The sequence below is a fragment of the Talpa occidentalis genome, unplaced genomic scaffold (genome assembly GCF_014898055.3).
Source record: "Talpa occidentalis isolate TD23 unplaced genomic scaffold, MPIMG_talOcc4v2.1 talOcc4.2, whole genome shotgun sequence".
Lineage (NCBI taxonomy): Eukaryota > Metazoa > Chordata > Mammalia > Eulipotyphla > Talpidae > Talpa > Talpa occidentalis.
The window spans coordinates 116,059,196-116,086,134 of NW_023602073.1; the positions used below are offsets into that span (position 1 = coordinate 116,059,196).

The following is a 26,939-nucleotide window of genomic DNA, read 5'->3' on the forward strand; positions in this document are numbered from 1 at the left end:
CCTTGTGCCTCACACCGTGGGGCTAAAGATCGAATATTCCTTCATTTTTTGTTCTTGGTCATAAAAAGAGAAAAATTTATCAGAAAAGTACATTGGGCAGTAAATTATATGTATCAGTAGACTGCAAGCAATTGGCATGGAAAATTACCTGTTTAGATATTAGTTATTAAGCAATTTGGCCCACTTGACAATGGGAGATGATTTATTGTACATATCTGACAAGCAACCCAGCACAACTATTATAGTAAGTCCTTCTTTTGCTTTTTTAGAAGTTCCTTTTATTTAAAAGTTTCTTAGGAAAGTTTTTAAATGAAGTTAACTGTGTTAAGAAGTTTGTAGGTGGAAAAAGTTCTGATAGCTGAGTAGCAGCTGGTCTCTGACTGAAGGCCATGTGAATAAAATAGTCTTTTGATGCTTAGGCTTTAGCTGATAGGGATGCACTGGTGGCTATCCACTGTCTTAGATAATTGTCTAGCTGAAAGAATAAGTTTTAGTGTTAGGTCTGGTTTTTTATCTATTAACCTTGAAGGCTACCGTCTAGCTGGGACCCGTAGGAGCCAGTAGTCCATGGGAATAAAATACACTAATTGTTTCTGCTTTACACATGACAATGTATTTTTTTTTCTCTGCTTACTAAAAATGCATAAATAAAGACCTGCTGAGTCTCTCGGCAGAAGATACTTGCACCTCATCCAAGTGTTAGTGTCTCCTCACTACCTCATCCCCTCCCCTTCAGCCCTTGTTTCAGCCCTTTCGCTGGTCCTGGGCAAGTGGCACCTGGAGCAGGGACTTGAAAGGTAAGATTTCTTTCCCGTGCAGGGACGGCTAGGATCTGCTCCATAGAGTAGGGCGCATACCCGCCTGTAGAGAAAGCAGGTTTGAGGGGAGCGGTAAGTCAGAACCGCAACAAGGCGAGTGAGTGTCTTATCGTTGAGAAGCTATTGGGCCATATTGAGTCTAGGGAAAGAGGACTCTTTATTGATATAAGTATACTTGTTAAGAGAGGCCTTAAGATCTCTCATGCGCAATTGGCTAGTTTCCTAAATTTTGTTGAGATGTGTAGTTCTTGATTTCCAAAAGACAGAAGAAAATTATGGCTGTCTGCATGCCTAAAGGACATCAAAGAGGACTCAGCTGACAGCCCCGTATTAACAAAACAGTATTAGAGAAAGTGATCAGGATTCTTGGGATAGTGAAATTGTTTTTCAAAAGCCAAAAGTTGATTCTAGAGCTAGTACTGACCTCTTTGCAGAGGCATCGGCTCCCAATTATGAGACCATTCCAAAATCCAGCCCAAATTTCCAGCCCCGACTTGGCTAAAATTGTTGAGATAAAAATAAAAACTCAAAAACAAGTAAGAGATAATGTGTCATGATCTTAAATGAAAGAAAAAATGCTCCAATCTTTTCCTGTTAATTATTTGGGGAGGAGGCTAGGTTCCCCCTGGTGGAGTTTTGCCATTTGTTTCTTTTAAAATAAATAAATAAATAAGGTATTTCTAAATAATAACATTCAAAGTTCATTCACAATTGGTAAAGTAATAGAAAATGGTTAAATATGACTATGTACGATTATATGACTATAATATGACTAAAAGGTTTTTATTAAAATAGTAAAAACCCACTGCAGTGGGCTGGTGGAGGCTGTCCTTGATCTCAACAAGCAGCTGCCTGGACTTTTTCTCCAGTGTTGGGATCACTGGCAGGTCTCTACTGCCTTCCTGCTGTGGGGACTGAACTTTTCTATTGTCCACCTTAAAAAAAACTATTTTGGTTCATTGTACAAAAAAGGTTCTATTTCCCTGTGTTTCTCTGATTTTAAAGTCTAAATTGTCTTAGGCAAAAACTGTTGAGTTACTTTTGACTTGCTAACAAGCTACACAGAATACTTATTGGTTGAATAAAAGCTTTTAAATTTACTTATTGGACCTGTGAAAAGTTAAGTTTCTTGTTAAAACTAATTAACCTGGTAAAATATAAAGTGGTAATACAGACATTTTTGAGCAAAATTCTAAACCTCAGTATCTTCACACATATTGGTAAAATAACTATGTCTTAAATATATACACGTGGCCAAAATTTTAAATGTATATCAAGAAATCTCTGTGTCTGTTTGTGTCTGCTTTTGTGTTTTTGTTTTGTTTTGTTTTTTACCTCTGGAGAATTAATCATAAACGGTGCCTATATAAGTTCTCATAAAAACAAATTTTGAGATCATAATCCAAAATTTTTAATATACAAAAACTAGTTCAAATTTTATAATATAATTCAAAGCATATATGCATTAAAGTTATGTTAAATATTAATAATTTACTGTTTAAATGTATCTTTAAAGTGTTTTCTTGACTAGAAAAGTGTGTGTGTGTGTATTTATACTTACATATGTAAATTTTTTGTCATATTAACTTTACCAAGTGAAACTAAGCTATACTGTTTTTAAGTCAATTTTAAAAACTGCAATGTTTAAAGTAGCATTTTGGGGTGACAAACACACAAAGCACCTCCTTGTGTTCTGGATTACTGAAAAGAAACCACTATCATGATTTGTTAAACGTTTTAGTGATGTCTATAAAAAAAAAAAAAAATTGAGGAATTGTTAGGCACCGGTTCTGATGTTACTTGTATAGCAGGGCATGATTAGCCTAACGCCTGGCCCACAAAAGCCACGCCCTTTACTTTGGTCGGACTGGGATCAGCACAAAATGTGGCAAAAAGTTCTCAAATTTTAAAATAAAATAATGGACAGGTGTCTGGGACTTCTCAACCGTATGTTATTCCTTCCCTTTCTATGACATTATGGGGAAGAGCTGTGTTATCACAAATAGAAACATTAATTTTCAGCCCTAATGATATAGTTACATCACAAATGTTGCAAATGGGCTTTCACCCTGACCAAGGGTTAGGAAAAAATCTTTATGGGAGAACAGCTCCAATTGAGCCAGTTCTAAGGCCGGTTTGGGGTACGGTCAAAATTTAACCTAGGGGCCAATGCTCGAGTTGCAGCGGACCCAATCACCTGGAAAGATAATAAACCAGCATGGGTTGAGCAGTGGCCTCTTACAGAAGAAAAAAAAAAAATACAGGCTGTAACAAACCTAATACAGGATCAATTCCATCTGACTCAATACAGGATCAATTAATACAAATCAATTTTAGAACCATGAAATACCCCAATTTTTATTGTTAAAAAAAAAATGGAGACAGTTACAGGATTTAAGAACAATAAATGTTACTATGCAAGATATGGAATGCTTGCAACCAGGTTTGCCATCACCTGTGGCCATCCCTAAAGATGAACATGTTATTGTTATTGATTTGCAAAATTGCTTTTTTACCATCCCTTTACATCCCCAAGACTGCAAAAGATTTGCATTTAGTGTCCCATCAGTGAATTTGAAAAGGCCATTTCAACGGTATGAATGGAAAATTCTTCCTTAGGGCATGAAAAACAGTCCTACTTTATGTCAAAAATTTGTGGATATGGTTTTGTCATCCTTTAGGGATGAGTACCCTTCCATTTACTGTGTTCATTATATGGATGATATTTTAATAAGTAATGCTCAAGTGGACTTGTTAAATCAGGCCTTGGCCCGTCTGGTAGCTTTGCTGCAAAGTTATGGACTTGTGGTGGTGTTATAGGACAGGGAGAGGGTCAGCCCAAGCCCCGCAAACCTGCCTATTCTAAATGGGTTCTGCCATCCGCCGCATCAACACAAAACATAGGAGACTTTAATGGGAAGGAACTTTAATAAAACTAGGAAACAATACAGGTAAGGCAAAGAGTCTAGTTTCTAAATGAAGCACCCAAAGTCACCCGTCCCCTCGTGGGTAAAAGTCCATCCATATGGGATTGGCCCAGAGCAAAGCCCCAAAGCCTGCCACAAGTCTAAAGCATCTTCCAGTGGGGACCCACAGCAAAGGGTCAGAAATAACCAGACAAGCCCGGAAGGAAAAGAGCAAAATCAACATCAAGATAAAAACTGCCATTGTCACCTCCCCACGGGTCTCACCCACATCTGTGTCACCCAGTCCACGACCAAAAGACAAGCACAGTTTCTTTACGTGTCTCTAGGCTCCATGCGCCTCCTCCAGGTCTCCTTCTGGCTCCATCCTGCTTCCTTCCTCAGTCTCTTCTTCAGCTTCTCCCCTTCCTGCTCAGCTCCACCCTCCCTTGGGTGGGGCAGGGAACCTCCCCCTTTCCTGGGGACCACCCTGTTGCAATCCCCCCTTTTAATTTTTATTCCACCTTATCTATGGTGGCACAAATGTTAGGGTGTAGTCTTAGGAGACAGTCTTTTTTTAGGGTTACAATGTGTGTAAGAGAAGCAACAATTAGTCAGCAGCATTGTCCATGAATGTCCAGTATGACAATTTTTCATTACTTGAAAATAGTCCATTATCCAAGCCAAAAGAAAAAAAATTGGAGCGTTAGCTAAAACAAGACAGCAAATATGTAAAAATCACAGGAAAAAAAAATCTTAAAATGGTTCAACTGATGTAAAACACAAATTTTCTCAACCTTGATCCCAAACTTTTAACAGCATAGCAAAAGTTTGCAAACTAAATCTACTTTTAAATCATTTTTCTTATTTTTGCATAAAATTACAGGGCAGAAAATAACTAACAGCAATTTTTAGCTGGCTTTGTTGAAATACTCCATACAGGATCAGAGTGAACCGGTGGCATCCAGTCGATGTATGCTTCAGGTATAAAATTGGTCTCATCAGACTCCACCTGGGCTTTCCTCTTCTCGAGGGTACCAGGGCATTTTCGTTGGCCGGGTTGTCCAGTCCTGCCAATGGAGGCAAGCTTCCTCACCTTCTTTGGAGGTCTCTGGAACCCTACAAACAAGGCAAACAGGTTCTCCTCTTCTTGGTTCAGCTCTTTTTCAACTTTCTGGAAGAACTCCACACAAAGCCACACAATCAAACTCACGTCCAATTTTTTTGTTAAAACAGACAAAATCCCTATGGAAGTTATGCAAAAACAGACTCTGAAAAAAGTAGCAAAAATTACTACCACTATTTGTATGCTGTGTTGGTATCAAGGGGAGAGAAAATGTGACAAGTTAGCTTTGCTGGAAAAAAATTGCTGCAGATCCTGGTTACTCAAAACAAAACAAAACTTTGTGGATTCAGGACAAAATGCATAAAAAAATTACCAGTATTATGTCAAAGAAAACTTGTAAATGTCAGGTGTATTTCCAGGTCTATTTAGTCCTTTGTAGGAAAGTTTTTTACTCTCAACAGTTCCATCAATAGGAATCTGTTGAGACCTTTTCTCCCTATATTTCCAGAAACAATTTCTGTAGATGTGAAACAATTGAATTATACAATATTACAAGGTGACAATCACCATTGACAATTTACATACATACCAGATACTGAGAGGTTTTTTCATACACATTTTAGAAAACTACTGTTAACATTTTGTACATACCAAAGTTTTACCATTTTCCCAAGTGACAATGCTTCCCTTCCAGTTTTACTCCATTAGGTAAAAGCCAAATAGAACAAATTCATCTAATGCCTTCCCAGGAGGAAAGGGAGAAACTTCGTGGAGTGTCTCAGGAGCTCTACTGAGGTTCCACAAAATTTCCTTGCATCAGTCAAATGACAGGCTACCAAATTTGTACTTGAATTTAGATTTCTGGGAAGCTTTGCCATAAATATCAGAAAATTAGCAGAAACAACAATATTCAATCTCTATGAAGGCACCGGCTTAGTTCAGTAGCACAATGTTGACAATCAAACCATAACTTTTTTGTTTTTATCATAACTGGAGACTTTTTTTTCAACGTCTATGGGCACCATGTATACCAATTTGTCGATCACTGGAGGTCAAGACAGTTAGACACAAGGACATACAGACATACAACGTATAGACAAAGACAGTTTTTTTTTTAGTTATGCCACGTAGAATATGTTATGTAACTGCAGTTTTACTCCATAGGCTCAGAAAAAAAATATCAAAGTCCAAAAAAAATGTGGAGTGTTGCTGGCAGAAAAAATTCCAGTTGTCATCCTGCAAACCTAAGACTTTGGAAATAGGAAGGAAAAGTTTTATTAATCACAAGAATTACATGACCTTGTTTATCACCTTAGGGTTTTCAGTGTTGAAGACTTTTTATTAGAAGTCAATCCTGGGGTATTCTGTACAGCAACTGAAAGAATAAAAGTAACAGTTAACTTTTAAGCAAAAGGAGTCATCTCTTGTTAGCCACCAAGCAGGCACTCCTTGGGTTTCCTGGAATAGAACCCGAAAAAGCAAAATCAAAATATCAGTAATTAACTTTCAATTAAAAGGAATCATCTCCTTACTTCTGTAAGCCACTCTGGGACAGAAGCTGAAAGAGCAGATTAAACATCTAAGCACAGATTACACCTCCCCCACACTAGGGAGGGACAACAAAAACACAGGTATGAAAACCTGGTACAGTTACATGATGCACCCTAAAGAGTGCTTTCCATAACAGACCTTCCTCAGTAGGAAGCAGAAACTTAGAATCTTGTCTTACACCAGCAATTGAACAAATTCAGGATTCAAAATGGCAAACATGCCCAAAACAAATTGTGTAGACAAAATTCACAGCAGCAAATCCTTTCAGACTCAGACAAAATCTTGTTAATTTTTCTGATCCAGACTTTGCAAAAATTCAAGTTATCTCCAAGAATCCATCAAGGATACCAGCGATTACCAGTTACTGCTTAAGGCTACTCTTTCCTTAACACCCAGGCATACATTTGCTAATTAAAACACCACTGCTCCACAGTTGGCTTGCAAAACCGGTCAGACACAGGGCAGGAAGTAGTCAAAGACAAAGCAACATATTAACGAAGAACCATTATTGCCTTTAGAAATGCTAATGAGACAGCAGAGATTATAAAAAGAAAGAAAAAAAAAGTTCCAAAGTCCTAGCAACAAGAACCTCTGAATTTTACAAGAGCACTCCAAGTGGCCTCAGACGCCATCTTTGATCTGACCACATGGTCCAATGTACTGCCTAATCTTTTGAGTAAAACTGGCACAGAACAATTTCCACAAATTAAAATCTCTTAGTAAGTCACTACAAACAAATTACACACAAACACACAGAATCTTCACAAAGCCCAAGCCAGTTTTTCAACAGCAAATCTGTTATATGAAACAAACACACTGGAGAAACCAAAATCGCATTTGCGCTTATGGTAGCCAGTGCCATAGGGAAGCCCAATTTCCCCATGGGGCTGACTAACCACGGATGGCTCTGTCCTAAATCACATTGGACGCCAAATCTGTTATAGGACAGGGAGAGGGGTAGCCCAAACCCCGCAAACCTGCCTATTCTAAATGGGTTCTGCCATCCGCCGCATCAACACAAAACATAGGAGACTTTAATGGGAAGGAACTTTAATAAAACTAGGAAACAATACAGGTAAGGCAAAGAGTCTAGTTTCTAAATGAAGCACCCAAAGTTACCCGTCCCCTCGTGGGTAAAAGTCCATCCATATGGGATCGGCCCAGAGCAAAGCCCCAAAGCCTGCCACAAGTCTAAAGCATCTTCCAGTGGGGACCCACAGCAAAGGGTCAGAAATAACCAGACAAGCCCGGAAGGAAAAGAGCAAAATCAACATCAAGATAAAAACTGCCATTGTCACCTCCCCATGGGTCTCACCCACATCTGTGTCACCCAGTCCACGACCAAAAGACAAGCACAGTTTCTTTACGTGTCTCTAGGCTCCATGCGCCTCCTCCAGGTCTCCTTCTGGCTCCATCCTGCTTCCTTCCTCAGTCTCTTCTTCAGCTTCTCCCCTTCCTGCTCAGCTCCACCCTCCCTTGGGTGGGGCAGGGAACCTCCCCCTTTCCTGGGGACCACCCTGTTGCAGTGGCACCAGAAAAAATTCAAACTTCTCCGCCAATTAATTATTTAGGAAGGATTGTTCGTTCTTTAACTGTGACATCACAAAAACTGAAGCTACGAACAGACTCTTTACAGACATTAAATGATTTTCAAAAACTACTAGGAGACATAAATTGGATAAGAGCTCATCTGCAGCTAACCACTGCTGATTTATGTCCACTGTTTGATGTGTTAAAAGGTAATTCTAATCCTAACTCCCCTAGGCAATTAACACCTGAGGCTACACTAGCCTCACAAAAGGTCAATGATGCACTCAACAATCAACAACTGTTGTGGCTAGATTATACTAAGCCTTGGGAGTTCATAATTTTGGCCACCTCACACACACCAACCGGTGTTTTGTGGCAAAAGGGACTTTTAAAGATGTCTCTCAACACCTAATGTTTTGTTTTGCCTACGCTGGCAAACCTCGTGCTATTAAAACTGACAATACTCCTGCATATACATCCTCTGCCTTTAAAAAATTTTGTACTTCGTTTCAAATTGCACATTCTACAGGAATTCCTTATAATCCACAAGGGCAAGCTATTGTTGAAAGAGCTCACCAGACTTTAAAGTCTCAGATAAGTAAACTACAACAATCTGATTTTAAACATAGTTCGGCTCATCATATTTTAACTCATGCTATGTTTGTCATCAATTATTTAAATTGTAATTCTCAAGGGATGTCACCAATTAATAAACATTGGGATCCTGACCAACTGGACCCTAAACCTCAAGTTATGTGGAAAGATCTCCTTTCCGGAACATGGAAAGGCCCTGATGTGTTATTGGCAAATGGGAGAGGCTATGCTTATATCTTTCCCTTTATGGTCCTGAAATTAATTAATTAATTATTAATTAATTAATCTTCAGCCCCACGGTGTGAGACTCTTTAAAAGCCTTGCGCCCACACGATGTGAGGCCCTATTCTTAGCTGCTTGCCAGCTGTCTTATCTGGTTGGGACAGCAAGGCCCCCTGCAGCAGACAATGGTGGTTTGTATTTAAATGAACATTTGTATCAAATGTATTATTGAATTTGGGGAAATGCCTGCTTCTTTAAAGTAGCCATATCTACTACTTGACCTATGACTTTTCTCTCTAATTTTCTCAGTTTTTCACATTATACCCATCCTCAATTCTGTTTTATAAAAAACAACAGAAGGATTTAAAGGCCTCAATTATAGTGTTATTGAAGTAAAAGCAACTCAATCCTTTGTATTTGTGATCTATGGCATACATAGGTCATAAAGACAGCATCCTTATTTTTGGAAGTTATTCCAAAGCAGAGATTTTGAAACTTACCCTCAGTTCTTTGTAGCTTTGAGCTGGTCTGGTATTTATGGTAAATGGATCAGGCTTTTTCACTGGTTCCTTGTGAGATCTCCATATCATTCTAATCCTTTTGAATAATCACTGATTCTGGGAGCACTGCTAATTGGTCAATCTGAAAATTTCTTTGTGGAATATTCAGTCTCTATCTGTATCTTCCCCTGTCAGTAGCAAAATAATTATTCACTCGTATTTGTATGAGAAGCTAATTCTTCATTTCAGCTAACTTCCACGGTGAGTACTTTCTTTTTTATCTGTATTACTGTAGTTTTAGTTTGTGATTTTCTAAATACTAGGTTAAATATATTTAACATATATTTTACATTACATATATTATGTATTACAAGTCTGTATCTGTTAAACATGAGGCCAGGATATATTGTAACTATTTTGCTTTTCAATAAATCTAGTTACAACATAGTTCCAAAATATTTATTTCAAGATTTTTAAAATACATACAAACAGAAAGTTTAATTCTCATGATAGCAGTATTTATACTAGGTCCTAGTATAAGTAGGATAAAAGATAGTAGAATTTATATTCTGTGTAATAGTTAAATGAACTATTATGTCTACCATGATTTTTTTTATTCTATTCCTTTTTATTTTCAACTAAATTTTTCCATATCTTTCCAAACTTTTTATCTTCTCAGGAAACAGAGCCCATTCATAATATGTCCGTCTTTATCTTCTTACTTTATTTCTTTATTCTCTATTAGAATAGTAAAATACTAGAAGAAAAGTAATGTTTCTTAATATTATAATGTTCCCAGAAATCTACACAAGCAGCCCTAATCTCTTCATGAAATCTCCCTCATAATTAAGCTCAATTGCTGTACTCAGAAGCAATATCTTTTGGCTACCACAAATATTTTTAATCTATTATTTTGTCCAATTTTTAAAAGTATACTCACATTCCCCCTGTTATTTCCAAAAAGTATTTTTAATTTCTATTCCATTTCCGTGAGCTATGAATGTTCTTGCTCCTCCTGATTACCTAGTGTTAAAGACAAATTCCCTCATTTTTGTTGCATTTCATGGAATGTGAAGAATTTAAAAATAGCCTGCATGGATCATTTGAACAGATTGTGATTCTTTACCATTTGAATTGTAAGTCTACATTCTATATCTTCTGTATCATGAGCCCCAACATTCCATGTGTAAGTTTACATATGTCATAGATCCAATATTCCTTCCAGTCCAATTTACAATGTTCTAGAAGCTCAGATGTGGGATATTTGAATCCCCTTATAGCTTGCTGTGTCCATTTCTCTACACCAAGGATCATATAAACCATTTGATCTATGTAAGGGTCATCCAGACCATGATCAAGCTCTGTCCCAGATGCATCTCTTAAAATATTTCAGCCAAGGTAACCAAATATATGATGTTTCCAAATAATTTTTACTTTTCATAAATCTAATATTTTAAGAGAGGCTATCAAACCTGGGTTTTCTTTTTTTTCCTTTATTTTTTTAATATATTTTTTACATCATTGTTCATTTTTAAACAATGTTTGCTTCCTCCTCCCCCCTATTTCCTTCACCAATGCACCAGTACACTATCACCTCAGTCCCCTGTGTTCCTCCCTTCCTCCCTGTGGTCCCTCTCCCTCTCCTCCCTTGCAGGATATCTCTGGTTTATAATTATCTATTTGTTTTTGATTTGTTGTGTCAAACCCGGGTTTTCCAGTTACAGTGTGATTGTCAAAATGTATCCTAAAAATTGCTTGTTTCCTCTTTTTGTTATAATTTATAACTCAGGTGATGAATAGATTTTTTTTTTTTTAATATGGCTAGTAACAGAAAAGAATGAAAGACAAAATGTTTACATAAATGATGACTCACGAGAGGGGAATCCAGTCTCCACTGAGGCAGACTGCAAGTGCAGGGAAGTGCCCTTCCAACTTGACATTTTAGATCAGGGACCTGTTGAATCTGGAGGAACCCACCTAGACTGCCTGGAGCTGGGAAAGGGCTGCCCACACAGCCAGATGTAAGCGGAAAAGCTCTCACAAGCCAGGCCCATCTGGCCACCAGTCGGAGCCCAGAGGGGGATCCTGCTATCACAGGGCAGTCTGTGGGATCACAAGACCCACCTTGGAATTAAACAAATACAGAAGGAGGAGATTTTCTGTGACAGCGACCACTAACATATTCAGAGTACCACTGCCTTACTGGACTTCTGGCATAACAGTTTTTGACTCAATTGGACTACCAGTTTCTGACATCCCAAAAGAGCGCACCAAAAAGATGCCAGCCAGTACCAGAGATACAGTGTCCCAATGCATAGGACAAATTAGAAAACAAGCAGCAGGGAGAAGAAACACTACAAGCAATCAAGCGAGTCCTCAGGGAACAGACACACCACAAAAAGAAAATCACCCACCAGATTGCAACAACAGTGACTTGGAAGAACTTCTGAGCCTTCCAGAAAGAGAATTTAAAATTGCCATGATTAAAAAACTGAAAGAAGTCAAAAATGATATGGGAAAAATAATCAACTATCAGAAGAATGTAACTGAGTCCCTAAAGAGGGCAGTAAAAGAAATGCAGGAGATCAAAGGATTAGCGGAGGAGCTAAAGAACTCTGGGAAAAGCAGAAAAGGCAGAACAGATGAAATGGAAGAATGAATAAGTACTCTCAAAGACACAGAAATAAAAAGAACCAAAACAAAAAGGAAAGAGAAGTACGACAGAAACAAAATGAAGAAAGACTTCGGGAACTATCTGACTCCATGGGGAAAGGAAATATAAGAGTTAAAGGAATCCCAGAAGGAGAGGAGAGATATAGGAACAGAGACATTGTTCAAAGAAATAATTGAAGAGAACTTCCCAAACATGAAGAAGGAGCTGAAAATAGACATACAAGAAGAGAGAAGAACACCAAACTTCCATGATGAAAGGAAAAATGGAGCAAGACACGTAATAGTAAAGCTCCCAAGAATCCAAGACAAGGCAAAAATAATGAAGCTGACAAGAGGGAAGAAACAGATAATATACAAAGGAAAACCAATCAGGCTGACATCAGACTTCTCTGAAGAAACACTACGGGCAAGGAGAGAGTGGAGGGACAGAGTCAACAGACTCTAAGACAACAAATGCCAGCCAAGAATCCTTTATCCTGCAAAGATTTCCTACTTCTATGAAGAAAGAATAAGGACCTTCCCAGACAAACAGAAACTCTGAAATTTCATTATGACTAAACCCCCACTCCAAAACACACTACAAGGAGTCCTAAAGCCAGAAACAACAGAGGAATGAATAAGAATGAAACAAGACCCCCCCAAAAACAAGTAAAAAAAATAAATAAAACCAGAGAAAAGACAAACAAAATGGCAAATACAGACACTAACGTATCAATATTAACTCTAAATGTAAACGGACTAAACTCTTCAATAAAAAGACACAGAGTTGCAGGCTGGATTAAGAAACAAAACCCAACCTTTTGCTATACCCAGGAAACTCACTTAACTACAAGAGATAAAAATAGACTGAAAGTAAAAGGATGGAAAACAATCCTACAAGCAAATGGATCAAAAAAGAAGGCAGGAACAGCCATACTTATATCATATAAAACAGATTTCAAACTCAAAAAGATAAAAAGAGACCCAAATGGTCACTGCATTATGATAAGGAGACAATACTTCAAGAAGAAATAATTCTCATTAACATATACTCACCAAATGAAGGAGCACCAAAATATATCAGACAACTATTATTATCTCTGAAAACAGACATCAGAGAAAACACATATGTAGTAGGAGACTTCAACATGCCACTATCAACAATGGATAGATCAATGAGACAAAAAATAAGCAAGGACACTAAAGCCCTAAATAAGGAGCTAGAGCTCATAGGCTTAACAGACATCTATAGAACACTAAACCCAAAAAAATCTGAGTACACATTTTTCTCAAGAGCACATGGATCATTCTCCAGGATCGATCACATACTGGGACTCAAGACAAACATCAACAGATACACCAAGATTGAAATCATACCAACCATCTTTTCTGACCATGAAGGCATCAAACCAGAAATAAACTATAAAAGAAGGCAAGAAACTATCCTACCTCATGGAGATTGAAACCCACACTACTGGAAGATCACTGGACTAAGGAGGAGATCAAAGAAGAAATTAAAAAATACTTTGAGTTAAATGACAAGCAGGACACCAATTTCCTAAATGTATGGGATGAAGCAAAAGCAGTAATAAGAGGGAAATATACAGCAATAGAGGCTCACATCAAGAAATAAGAAAGAACTCAAAGAAACAACCTAATCTCACAGCTCAAAGAACTAGAAAAATAACAACAACAACAACAAAAAAACCTACAACGAGTGGAAGAAAAGAAATAATAAAAATCAAAGCAGAAATGAAACTAAGAAAACAATCCAAAAGATCAATGAAAACAAAAGTTGATTCTTCAAAAAAATAAATAAAATAGACAAACCCCTAGCCAGGCTCACAAAGGAAAAATGGGAGAAAGCACAAATAAATAGGATCACAAATGAAAGAGGAGAAATCACAACAGACACAGCAGAAATCAAAAGAATAATCAGAAACTGCTACAAGCAGTTATATGCAAACAAGCTCAACAATCTAGAAGAGAGGGACAAATTCCTACAAGTCTACAATCACCCAAAGCTAGATAAAGAAGAAATAGAACACCTATACAGACCAATTACAAGAAGGGAAATTGAGGGCCTCCCTGGTGGCACAGCGGTTGAGCGCTGGGGGTTGCGAAGCTGCCCGCAGCCTCTGCAGCGCCGGTTCGATCCCCGGCTCCTCCCCGGCCACCGGAGGAGGGTCCCACATGGCGCGCAGACCTCTCCTGCCGCCCGCTGCTCCCCTCAGCAGTGTACTTCGGTCCTGCCTGCTCTGCTCCCCGCTCTGGCTCTGGTGAATTTTTTCACCCTTCCCTGCTTCTGACTGTACCCAGTGCTTGTATAAATAAATAAATAAACAAATCTTAAAAAAAAAAAAAAAAGTGTATAAAAAAAAAAAACAAGAAGTGAAATTGAAATGGTAATCAAAAACCTCCCCCAAAACAAAAGCCCAGGACCAGATGGATTTACAAATGAATTTTACCAAACATTCAGAAATGAATTAGTGCCTATCCTTCACAAACTCTTTTAAAAAAATTGAGAAGGAAGGGACAATACCAAACATGTTCTATGAAGCCAACATTACACTAATACCAAAACTGAACAAGGACAACACAAAAAAGGAAAACTACAGGCCAATCTCTCTAATGAACACTCATGCAAAAATCCTCAATAAAATTTTAGCTATCAGAATCCAACAATGTATCCATAAGATAATTCACCACAACCAAGTAGGATTTATTCCAGGGACATAAGAATGGCTCAACATCCAAAAATCAATCAATGTAATCCAACATATCAACAAAAAGAAAAGTAAAAACCATATGATAATATCAATAGATGCTGAGAAAGCTTTCGACAAAGTACAACACCCATTTATGATAAAGGCCCTTGAAATTCTCAGGATACAAGGAACATATCTCAACATCATAAAGGCCATATATAACAAGCCCACAGCCAATATCGTTCTCAATGGTGAAAAGCTAAAAGCATTTCCATTAAGATCTAGAGCAAGTTAAGGGTGTCCACTCTCACCACTGCTTTTCAATATAATACTGGAGAAGTCCTAGCCAGATCAATAAGACAAGAGAAAGACATACAAGGAATCCAAACAGGGAAGGAAGAAGTCAAACTAGCATTAGTCACAGATGATTTGATAATACACATAGAGAACCCCAAAAACTCCACAGAAAAACTAATTAATCAATCAGTTTAGTAAAGTGGCAGGATACAAAATCAACATGCAAAAATCAGTAGCCCTCCTATACATAAACAATAAACATGAAGAAGAAGAAATGAAGAAAACCATCCCTTTTATTATTGAAACAAAAAAAAATCAAATACTTAGGACTAAACCTAAAAAGAGGTAAAGGACCCATACAAAGAAAACTATTAAACATTGTTAAAAGAAATAGAAGTGGGCCACCCCTGGTGGCATAGGCAGTTGAGCGTTGCACTGTGAAGCTGTCCGCAGCCTCTCCAGTGTCGGTTCAATCCTGTACAGCTGGCAAGGGTCCCACATGGCGAGCAGACTTCTTCTGTCTCACCCGCTGCTCCCCTCAACAGTGTATTTCATCAGTCTGCCTGTTCTGTTCCCCACTCTGTCTCTGAATCTTCTCACCCTCCCACGCGTCTGGCCTGTACCCCGGTTCTTGTATAAATACATAAATCTTTAAAAAAAAAAAATAGAAGAAGAAACTACATCCCCTGCTCATGGATTGGAAGAATAAACATTATCAAAATGGCCATCCTTCAAAAGCAATTTACAAATTCAATGCTATTCCAATAAAAATTTCAGTGACATTCTTCAAAGAAATAGAACAAATATTGATGAAATTCATATGGAGCCACCAAAAACCCCGAATAGCCAAAGCTCTCCTGAAAAAAAAAAGAAGGGAATGGAGGCATCATATGCCCAGATTTCAAACTATACTACAAAGCCATAATCATCAAAACTGCATGGTATTGAGACAAGAACAGACACAAGGACCAATGAAACTGAATAGAAAACCCAAAAATAAACCCACAGATTTATGGCCCACTAATCTTTGACAAAGGAGCAAAGAATATGCACTGGAGCAAAGAAAGTTTGTTCAATAAATAGTGCTGGGAAAACTGGGTCACTACATGCAAAAGAATGAAGCTTGACTAATACCTCACACCATGCACAAAAACCAACTAAAATGGATTAAAGAACTAGACATTAGACCTGAAACCATAAAATATATAGAAGGAAATAAAGGTGAAACACTACATGACATTCACCTCAAAAACATCTTTACAGACACATCACCCAAAGCAGTGATAGTGAAGGCAAAGATAAATAGCTGGGACTACATCTAATTAAAAAGCTTCTGCACAGCAAAAGAGACAATAACCAAAACAAAAAGAAACCCTACCGGCTGGGAGAAAATTTTTGAACACAACATTAATGATAAAGGACTGATCACAAAAATCTACAAAGAGCTGATGAGACTCAACAAAAACAAAGAAAATAATCCAGTCAAAAAATGGGCAGAAGAGCTAAAAAGAAACTTCTCCAAAGAGGAAATGCAAATGGCCAACAGGCATATGAAAAAATGTTCAACATCACTTGTAATCAGGGAAATGCAAATCAAAACTACAATGAGATACCATCTTACACCACTGAGAATGGCACATATTAAAAAAAACTAGCAACAACAAATGTTGGTGAGATTGTGAAGAAAAAGGAACTCTCCTGCACTGCTGGTGGGAACGCAAACTGGTCCAACCACTATGGAGAGCTGTGTGGAGATTTCTTGACCTACTAAACACAGAGCTTCCATATGATCCAGCAATTCCGCTCCTAAGTAGTTACCCAAATGACACAGAAACTTTAATTGCAATTACTTCTTTTCAATCATTTTCCCTGTACCTACATAATGAGGCACACACACATAAAACAAAGAAAACAGCAGGTTCCCAGACTTTGGGGCAAATGTGCCACACCTGGAATCTGTGATAAGAGCTTTCAGGGTCAGTAGGTCATAAGTATTTGTGGAAGAAATGAATCACATTATTTTCTCAATATTTCACCCACTTGAAAGAAACAGAAGGGGAAAATATATAAAATTCTAAAATGGGCCATTCTCACAGGTGTGAGGTAGTATTTTATTGTGGTTTTAATTGGCATTTCCCTGATACTAAGTGATGTTGAACATATTTTCATATGCCTGTTGGCCACTTGCATTTCTTCTTTGGAGAAGTGTCTTAACAATTCTGCTCATTTTCTGATTGAGTTGTTAGCTTTGGGTTTTTTTTTTTAAGTTGTGTAAGTTCTTTGTAGATCTCTGATATCAGTCCCTCATCAGTTGTATGGTGTGTAAGCTGAGGAGGAGATCTGAGGCACACAGCAGGTGAGGGGGAGAGAAAGGAGTCAAAACTGGGGAGGGAAGAACACAAAGGATGATGGCACTGGATCACAAGTGCTATGGGGGTGGGAGAGCAAAAGGGGCTACACCTGAGGGAAGAAATCAAAAAGTGTCCAAAAATTAATAACCATGTAAGAAAATAAATTCAATTTTAAAAATGTCTACTAACTTTCTATCAAACACTTTGTGTCTTTTGCAGCAACAGAATTATGGATGACATGGACACATTTCTGTTAAAATTTAAAGGATTTTATTTTGGACGTGAGACACTTGATGTCGACTTTTTAGAAAATTTGGATGATTTTGAAGTCAGAGATGATGATGTCTTCATAATTACATACCCCAAATCTGGTAAATTATCTATTTCAGTAGTTAATCTAATAAATAAAATAGTACTTCTACAGTATGGGGACTCAGTCTTTTTAATAGTATTACATATAGACTTTATACTCTTAGTCTATTAGATGTTATAATGTTAACCAAATTTAATAATCTTATGAAATAAGATCTTTCGTCATGCAGCTTAAAGTTATTTCTGATTTTGGCCAGTAAAAGGGTCAAAATATTGATGCTTTTTAGATGGAGGAACAATCTATCAAACACTGAGTTTCTGAGATGAGCTAGGAAAGGAAGCAAGAATATTCACCATATGGGCAAGTACTTGAGATATATATTTAAATTGATGACTAAGTTCACAAGAAGGGGGAATTTAACTTATGCTATTTACCTTGTATGTAATAATCTTCAGACATTTCCAGTTTGTCTTAAAATGGGTGTGCAATTAAAGCAAAATGCTAATCTGCATGGGAAAGGATAGGGGGGCTATTTTTCTCTCACTTCAATCCCAAGATCTTGCTTCAGGGCCTGGTACCGTCCTACCCTATGCCTGCTCTTTTCCTGTTGATAGTCCAATGTGACTAATGCTTGACTTATTCCTAGATATTTTAGTCATTTTGATGTAATTTTAAGTAGGACCATTCCCTAACTTCTTTCTTTTAGTTCATTTTTCATGTATAGAAACCCAACTTATTAATTTTTTTTCATTGATTTTGTATTCTGCTATTTTACTGAATATGTTTATTAGAAGACTTTAGGAGGAGTCTTTAGGGTTTTTCTACACATAATAGCCAATTGGCTATGTTTTTAAAAGGAAAAATAAATCAGTATTTGTTGCCTTGTACCCAAACTCCACTTTATAAAAACAAGTCCATCCAAACAAATCTGTCATTATTTCTAGTATAATAATAACCCTCACAAGATTTAAAAACTGATGGCATATCTATCTATGTACATTTTTGAGAAATCCTTAATATTGAAAACAAAATTATTTTTTATAGGAACCATCTGGTCTCAACAGTTATTAAGCTTGATTTATTTTGAGGAACACTGCAAAGGAACAGATAATGTGGAAACAATTGATCGAGCTCCTTTTCTTGAGTACAATTTTCGAAAAATGAATTTTGATGAAAGACCATCACCTCGTTTATTCTCTTCCCACCTCCCCTACTATTTGGTTCCCAGAGGACTGAAGAACAAAAAAGCCAAAGTAAGATACAGAAAAACTATGACTGCTGGAAGATAATTGCAATTTAAAATTATTTCATTTTATTATATTACTTTAATCCTACACTCATCCTCTGTTAATAATGGCTGTTTTATGTTAATTTTCAGTATCCATTTGAATTCTTATTTCATAATATTTGGAAATTATTTTTCACTTTTTATTTTTTCTAAATGTATAAGCAATGTAATTAATTTTAAAAGGAAGGAATAGTATTTTGAAATTAGTAATATATATAAAATTAGCAGTAATTACATATATGTATATCTATAAAACTAGCAATTCTTTACCTCTTTCACTCCCAGTGACTTCCATGCTTCCCTTTGCACCTCCAACCTCTTTTGTCCCTTTATTCCCCAAAGTACTTAGTTCTTTTGAAGCTCAAGGAATTGCATAACAAATCACTCATCTCTGCAGAATGATTCTCTCTCCCTCTGTCCTATCTCTCCCTGGATTAATCACCTCTCTCCATTGATAAATTCAGCACTTGGCTCGTTTACTTCTTCTCTCCTACTCTTGTGACTCATGGGATTATTTCAAAGTTCTGGCAGGGCCAAACAATGTTGAGGCAAACATTGTGCAAATGTAGGGCTGACCTCCTTCAAATTTACCCCTCCGGCTCTATCTTGCCTCTCCTAGGTCCAAGAGCTCTCAGGCCTCTCACTGTTGACTTCAACTCCTGTAATCTTTTCCTCTACCAAATACAGTCACCTTCTCCTGTATCCACTTGTTATAAACCTGACTTTATAACACCTTTGCCCTCTGATATAATATTTATTTATTTTCTATCTTTTTGACCAGCAAAACCCATGAGAGAAGTAAAGATTTGTGCACTGTTGTTTTTAAGTTTTTAGAACAGTGGCTGGCAGGTGGTAGATTTGAATGAATGAATAAAGGAGTCACCAGCAATTGTCTTAACTTGAATTGTGACTTTAAACATCATGTTATATGACTGCTGCCTCCTATTCTTCCTGCACTTGTTCTGGTGGTCTCATTCCAGTGATTTTCGTCATTGTTGAAATTTCAAGTTCCTTCACCCTACACTTCTTCACTATTTTTCATCACCCTCAAGGATCCTCATTTTTCTCATTTACCCCTTATAAACTCCATACTTTAGCCTTTAGTCCCTTTTGTTTAAATTCCCTTGTTCCATTCATCTGTTATAATCAACTGGTAACACTAACTGGTTAAATACAAAATATGCTTTCTACCTATTTTCCACAATATGATAGTGATAGGGGTGGAGGGGAAACCCAAGCACTTAAAAGTTGTGCCTGGTTTTTAAATTTATGGCCATAATTCTCAAAATCTACTTCTCTAATATTTTTGCTTTCTCATTTTCCAAAAAGAATTTTGATCTTAGTTTTCTCTTTACAAATGTCAACATTCCACTCGAAGTTAATGACTTTTAAATCAGAAAATTCATTTGCTGACAACTGTCAAGTCCCATGGTTGAAAGATTTTCCTCAGTGAAGTAGAGGTCACTGGGGATAAGGACATCCTCAGAAACAAGCAGCATCCATCAAATCATCTCTCAGTTTTCAGGCTTGGCTCTAAGGAGCGCCCAGGGAGGTGGCAGGTGGATGGAAGTTTCCTTTACTTAATTTGTATATTTACCAAGATGAGTAAGAAAAGATATACATCATTTCAGGTATCATATCTGCATTTTAACCAGTGCACCTGAATACTCTGTACAGACACTGAAAAAGGCACTTAAATGTGGATTGGGACAGATATTGATTTTTTTTCTGATATATTTGAATTATTTAATATTTCTTATGAAATATAAAAAACATAAGAAATAAATTCTGTGTGCTGGACACATACTTTTTTCTATGAAGATTTTTTTTAAAAAAGAATATGTAAACTATACACCCGAGGATGATAAAAAACACACTTTAATTTTATAGCATGACTTGAAAATATTTTAGTAAGTAACTTTATAGATTTTGAAGCATTTTAACATGTATTAGCTAGTTTTTGTAGGTGCAAAAGAATGAAGTTGCTCTCTCTGCCTGGAGGAGTTAAGAAGTAACTCAGTAACTTCTGAGTTGTGCCTTGAAGAGTAATTGATAATCACTAGCAGGCATGGAAGAAAGGCATTGCAGGAAAGGGGAACCCTGAAATACAACGGGGAGAGTTGAGCCTGTACACAGCATGGTTAAGAAATTGTGAAAGTTTAAAATAATAACAGGCTTTCATAAAACTGAAATGTATTCAGGTGGAAATATGATAGGATGTAAACATAAGAAACAATAATTTCTTTCTTTCTTTCCAGATTATTTATGTATACAGAAACCCCAAGGATGTTATGTGCTCCTATTTTCATTTTTCAAACATGTTGTCAACTTTTAAATCTACAGCCACATTTGAGGAATTCATGAAACTATTTCTAGAGGGAAAAGGTAACTGAACTTATAAACCACGTTTTAATATTTGCTGTCCTGAAGTGAGTTTTTAAGCTTAGTGAATTTGAGAGAGTGAAAAGAATAGAATAGTAGGGGGGTGGTCAGTAGTAAATTGTTAGGGTTATCTTGGATGACCATGTTCTGCCATGTTCATGCACATTCTGCTCTCTTTTGCTCACTCTCAGGAGATTGTCTAGATCCTAATATCATATGGCCAGGAGATATTTAGATTTAAACAGCAGAGGAGATTAGTGATACACTTGCATAGAGGTTTCTGTTCCAGCTCAACTGCGAAAGGAACACAGTTCAGATCACAGTAGGTTGGGTGTTATGGTACTGCATGCTGTAAATGGTGCCTCCCAGAAACTTCTGTTGGATGAAGTCTGTTCCACATTCTTTTCTGAGGAGCTGGTGCAACTTGAGCAAGAACAAGATCTGTTGAGATAGAGATGATCTCTACACTGGAGGTCAAAGTTTAGGTTATAGTACGCTATGCAAGTTCGTCAAGGACGCTGCAGTGGTCAATGGAGAGGGGAAATAGCTGTGTGTGTCTGGTGGATAGTGGGGCTTGCAGGAAGGAGAGGCTTTGCTCTTTTGTTTGTTCTTCATTTTGTTTTCTTCCTAATTGACTTTAAGGTGTGTTTCTGTTTATACAAATATACTTATAAGAGGTCAATTTCTCTTTGTATTTATGTCATTGATTCCTCTTGGCTGCGGGATGATTCTCTGATGCCATGTGAAAAGGAAAATCTATGGTTGAGCAACAGACTTCATTTTCCTTCTTTTGTTACTAATTATTTTCTTGCATCTCGTAATAAGAGTATAAATTAATTTTCAGCTTTTTCAACAATTTTACCTAAATACCTATCTGTTCTTCCCACAGTGTTAGGAAGTCTTTGGTTTGATCATATCAAAGGTTGGTATGAGCACAAGAATTATTTTAATATTCATTTCATGATGTATGAGGAGATGAAGAAGGTAAGATGAGATTACGTTTGTGATTTAACCTAAGCCTAACGTATCAGTTGTTCTTGTCTAGAACACCTAAGAACAATATGAAATTTGAGATCCATGATTAAGTGTACTATGAGACTTTTCCCCTCTATCTTATGTATTTTGTTTACAAGGTTTTCATTTACAGTTAATACCATAACATTTCTTTTAAAAAAAAATCATGTGTGTGAGGGATTATCTGTCTGAATGTGGTCCCATATATGTTTCATTTTTGAACCAGACTACTATCCATTCAGTTATGTGTTATTGATTCTGCTTCATATATTATTCACCCTCTGATTTTCTAGATTTTATGTTCACACACTGGGAAGCATTTCTTGGGAAATTTAACCTTGTCTGACTTGTGTTAAGCATTGCATGATATGGTAAATGAAAGTATCTGTGTAGGGGCCTCCCCAGTGGCACAGCAGGTTGAGCGCAGCGCTGTGAAGCTATCCACAGCCTCTACAGCATCGGTTTGATTCCCAGCCAGCCAGGGAGATACCCATATGGTGCTGTAGACCTCTCCTGTCTCGCCTGCTGCTCCCCTCAGCAGTGTCTTCAGCCCATCTGTCTGATCTGCTCCTCGCTCCGTCTCTGGTGAATTCTCTCACCCTCCTGCACCTCTGGCCTGTACCCTAGTTCTTGTATAAAAATAAATCAATCTTTCAAAACGAAAGAAAGAAAATATCTGCGTATTACTAGAAAAGTCCAGTTCCAAGTAACAGTCAATATAAGTGGTTTAAAACATAAGAGCCTCTATTGTTTATTAACTGAAATCCAGAAGTAGGCTATTCTGAGCCTGGCTATAGCAATTCAAGGGTTACCTGAAAGTTAAAAGCATTTTTTATCTTTTATTTGTATGACAGTGATACTTCTTTCATAAATTCAAGATAGTTGTCATTGGATCCACATTCACATTCTCATCTAATAATATCTACAGCAGAAAGAAGGAAGCTAGAACAAAAGGGCTTTTTCTCTTGCATGGTTGATTAATTTTTTTCAATGAGAAAATTTGGGTCATATGACCACCTGAGACTAATCTGTCCCAGAGAATGAGATTTCCACAAGGATCTTAGATCAACTAGGATAAATTGGAATGGGAATAGGTACTGCTATTAGAACACCACCAGGGAGCCTTCAGCAAGAAAGGAGTCTTAGGGCTGAAATGCAGGCACTGAATGATGGCTGCCACCTGCTAAATATTCACAACTAGCTTTACTTAAAATCTGCCTCTAAATCATGATAATAAGCTTAGACTTTGCTGTTGAGCCACCTTAGAGGGAGAGTTTCAAAGATGAGGCTGCTTTCGTAATCCGCTTTACAGGAGGACCCACTCCAGTACCTCCAGTCATGTCTCCTGTTTTTCTTATCCTGGGCTTGTTCCCACTAACCCCGGAAATGCTCAACTTATAGCTTTGCTGTGATCCAACATCTCGCCATTCCATGCAACTGCAGTATAGGATAGACTGTTTCTTTTATCTAGACTATTTCTAGTTTTATCTACCTAGAAAATTCCTATTTTTCCTTTAAGTCTCAGAATAAATTTGTCTTTTTATTGAGACTCTCTGAATTCTCTTAAACAATTATCCTCTCCCTGTAGGTCTTGATAATCAATTCTGAGCACAGATCTCATTGTCATCCCTCTGTTCACTTCCACCAGCCCCCAGGGCAGTGTCCAACACAGAGCAGCTGCTCCTCAGACATTTGCCAATGAACACAGATTAAATGAATTATGAGAACCTTTGAAGTGAACCAAAATAAGCACTAAAACAGAAGACAAACGAAAGATTAATTTACCAAGAAGAAATAACAAAGGCATTGCTCAGTGTTCAATTTTGAATTTATAACCAGCCAAAGCACCTACATCTTCCACTTCTATCATGATATTTGGTTGTGACATTTCTATGCTTTTTTTCTTATAATTTGTGTAATTTACTACATTCTCAATTCATTTCAGGATCTCAAAAGTTCTGTGAAAAAAATCTGCAAATTTCTGGGGAAAGAACTGAGTGAGGAAGCTGTGGACACTGTTGTGAGACAGGCCACATTTCAGAACATGAAGAATGACCCACTAGCAAATTATGAAAATGTATTGAATGAAAATCCTGACTTTAAAAGAACTGCAGGCCGCTTCCTCCGCAAAGGTGAAGTTCTGCAGTGAATTGTTTTGGATTGTAGAACAAGTGGACAAAAGTTTAGCTTCTGGCCTTGCCCCCCACCCCCCAAGTTTCCAAAAATGGAAACTTCATGACCTTTCTCTCTTATCTACACAGTTTGTTTTCCATGATTTCTACTCAGTATTCTTCATGAACCCACATTAATTGGTCCCTGAAGATATAAGAAACCTAAAATCAAAAGACCTGCTACATAGGCCCTGAAAAACTGCAAAGGCCTGGCACAGTGTCTGCCACAAAATGGATGTTCACTCAGTGTTAGACTCTTTCCCTTCATTATTTTGGCCACAGCATCTGATGCTGAAGTAATAATGATGAATCTGTTGGCCATCATTACCTGCTTTTACATCCTTGTGATTTCTCTTGAATATCCCCCAGGACTAAATTGAGATCTCAGATCAGCTGCTCTTTCATTATTGGGAGGGAAAATTGTATGTCTTTTTATTAAACCAGACTCACATTATAGAACTTGAAGTAGTAGCTAAGTAATGGTCAGTGCATTTTTAGAATTAATTCTTCATACAACTGTTACTGTTGAACAGGTTAAAATGTTTTTATTATTTTATATAATCATTCTAAATTATATCTTATGATTTTCTAATTAGCATCTGGAAAGCATGTAATATAAAATTATACAGATTTTGCACTTGTAATGTTCTAGGCCTCTCTTTCGAGTGGCAAGAAATACCGACTTTGATTCCTCTAAGGTAGCATTTCTTCCCCTTTATCTCTTAGGTATATCTTTCCCCTGTCTCTTAAAATGTATGAAGCACTTCTAAGTCTGAGCCAACACAAAGAGGAGCCACGCCCTATACCTTTAGCCCCAGCACACCCTATTGTGTTCCAGATGCTACTACCTTTGGGCACAAAACAAAATAGTTGCACTTGCATTTTGTTTTTGGTTGAAAAAAAAAGGAAATGTCTTATGTTCCTGTGCCTTTAGAAAACCCTCAAAATGAGATACTGAAATGACTAATAAAAAAAATGGGAGCTAGAAAAATGTCTTTGTGAAAAATGAAGCCTGTACCATATTTTGCTTTTGCAGACGTATACACTGCTCTCTTTGATGTTATCTATCTGAACATCATTTGTATTCTTTTTGCCACTTTTGGACTAAGTTTTTGCTTGTTTATTTAGCATTTTAGTATTTTTGTTCATTTCAGTTATTTATTTTCAGATCAGACTATTTTGAAATTAACTGTTCTTTTCTTGACTTTCTTCCTACAAGCTGCTCTTTGTCATCACCACTCTCTAACTCTATATATGTTGTTGAAGCCTGTCTCATATCCCAACTTGGTAAATATGGAGAAATTTCAGCTCTGTATTATGAACTGTATGATCTGTGGTCAATTTTCAAAATTCTCCTCAGCATCCAAATTCTCCTAATAAATAGTAGCTCAGTGATACCTGATCCAATGGATTTTTAAAGACTCTACAATGCAATAACCAGTGATAGCCTGGAACAAAAATAGTTACTGTATTGTAATTATTTTGTATTTCTCCCATCCAGCTGATAGTTAGGAGGGTGGATTAATTTGTACCTAATTTAATATAATTGTAATGAATAGTTTATCAGCTGCCTAAAGTTAGAGAGTGAGGGTCAGAGCTTTGCAGAGGAGTAACTGGTAACTTAGATACTCCTAAAAAAAAATGTGAAAAATGATATTTCTCTTAACACTAAGTTATCATGTTCCTCCACTCCTATCCCTTTCCATGAAATAATTTCTTTGCTTCACTTACCAGGCACTGTTGGAGACTGGAAAACCCACATGACTGTGGAACAGAATGAAAGGTTTGACAAGATTTTCCAAAAGAAAATGAAAGATTTTCCCTTGGAGTTCGTCTGGGAGACAAATGAAGAATAGAATTCTAAACTTAGCACACACAAAAAAAATACTATGAAAGCACTTTCAGAAGCATATACTTTTCTTATACACTTTCATCCTTGATTATCATTGCATCATTATTAGAAAACATCAGTTATTAATAAATATTAATGTAGCAGTCCTTAACATCATTTGCTATCTGTGATTTCTGATTAAATAGGATTTTACTTATTATTCTGAGTCTTGAGCAAAATGGGAGATCATCACATGTGCAATTTGCTATGTTGAAATGGAAGCCTTTTCAATTTTTAAAAACTGCCCTTGTTTTTTGTTCATGTATAATATTTTAATTTTTTTGCACAATGAAATAATCAACTTTTCTTTTAAAGTTTTTAGATTTTATGTTTTACATTGGTATATCATTAACCCAAACATTTTCATATTTCATTTTTTTAATCAGGATATTATACTTCTGTTGTGAAAATATAGTGCTTTTCCAAAAATAACAAATCGAGGCAACATCATGTGTTGAATAATCTATCACTTTATTTCTGATTAAAATAGATATTATCATGTTCTAAGTAATTGTATTTAGAGTTGACTCATGTATAATGAGATATTATTCTACTGACTACTTTTCTTTAGTCAAGGGCATGACAATTTCTAAAATAAATTTATAAATGGCCGGAATGAATTTTGTTGGAATTACATTAAATATTCTTCATACTTGAAAAGCAATTAAAAAACCAATAGTATTACTAT

General features: G+C 36.9%; 1 protein-coding gene across 2 annotated transcripts; it reads left to right on the forward strand.

Moving 5' to 3' along the window:
• Nucleotides 1–638: 638 nt before the first annotated feature.
• On the forward strand, nt 639–26,939 carry LOC119252816 (amine sulfotransferase-like). Of its 2 annotated transcripts, none has more exons than XM_037520289.2 (7): nt 639–797; nt 17,412–17,563; nt 18,550–18,758; nt 21,052–21,178; nt 22,065–22,159; nt 24,135–24,321; nt 26,095–26,938. In XM_037520289.2, exons 2-7 carry the CDS (start codon nt 17,422–17,424, stop codon nt 26,214–26,216), a joined length of 882 nt encoding a protein of 293 aa, XP_037376186.1. In that variant the 5' UTR covers nt 639–797; nt 17,412–17,421; the 3' UTR covers nt 26,217–26,938. The 2 variants fall into 2 exon arrangements, with proteins under 2 accessions (XP_037376186.1, XP_037376187.1); XM_037520290.2 differs by lacking the exon at nt 639–797 and adding an exon at nt 9,101–9,445 and having other exon boundaries at nt 26,095–26,939.

Bases quoted from the DNA above. Each gene is read 5' to 3' on its own strand.
- LOC119252816 (XM_037520289.2), top strand. From the start codon at position 17,422: ATGGATGACATGGACACATTTCTGTTAAAATTTAAAGGATTTTATTTT. The intron at 22,160-24,134 runs GTAAGATGAGAT...AATTCATTTCAG, and splicing joins TGTATGAGGAGATGAAGAAG to GATCTCAAAAGTTCTGTGAA. The intron at 24,322-26,094 runs GTGAAGTTCTGC...TTCACTTACCAG, and splicing joins AGGCCGCTTCCTCCGCAAAG to GCACTGTTGGAGACTGGAAA.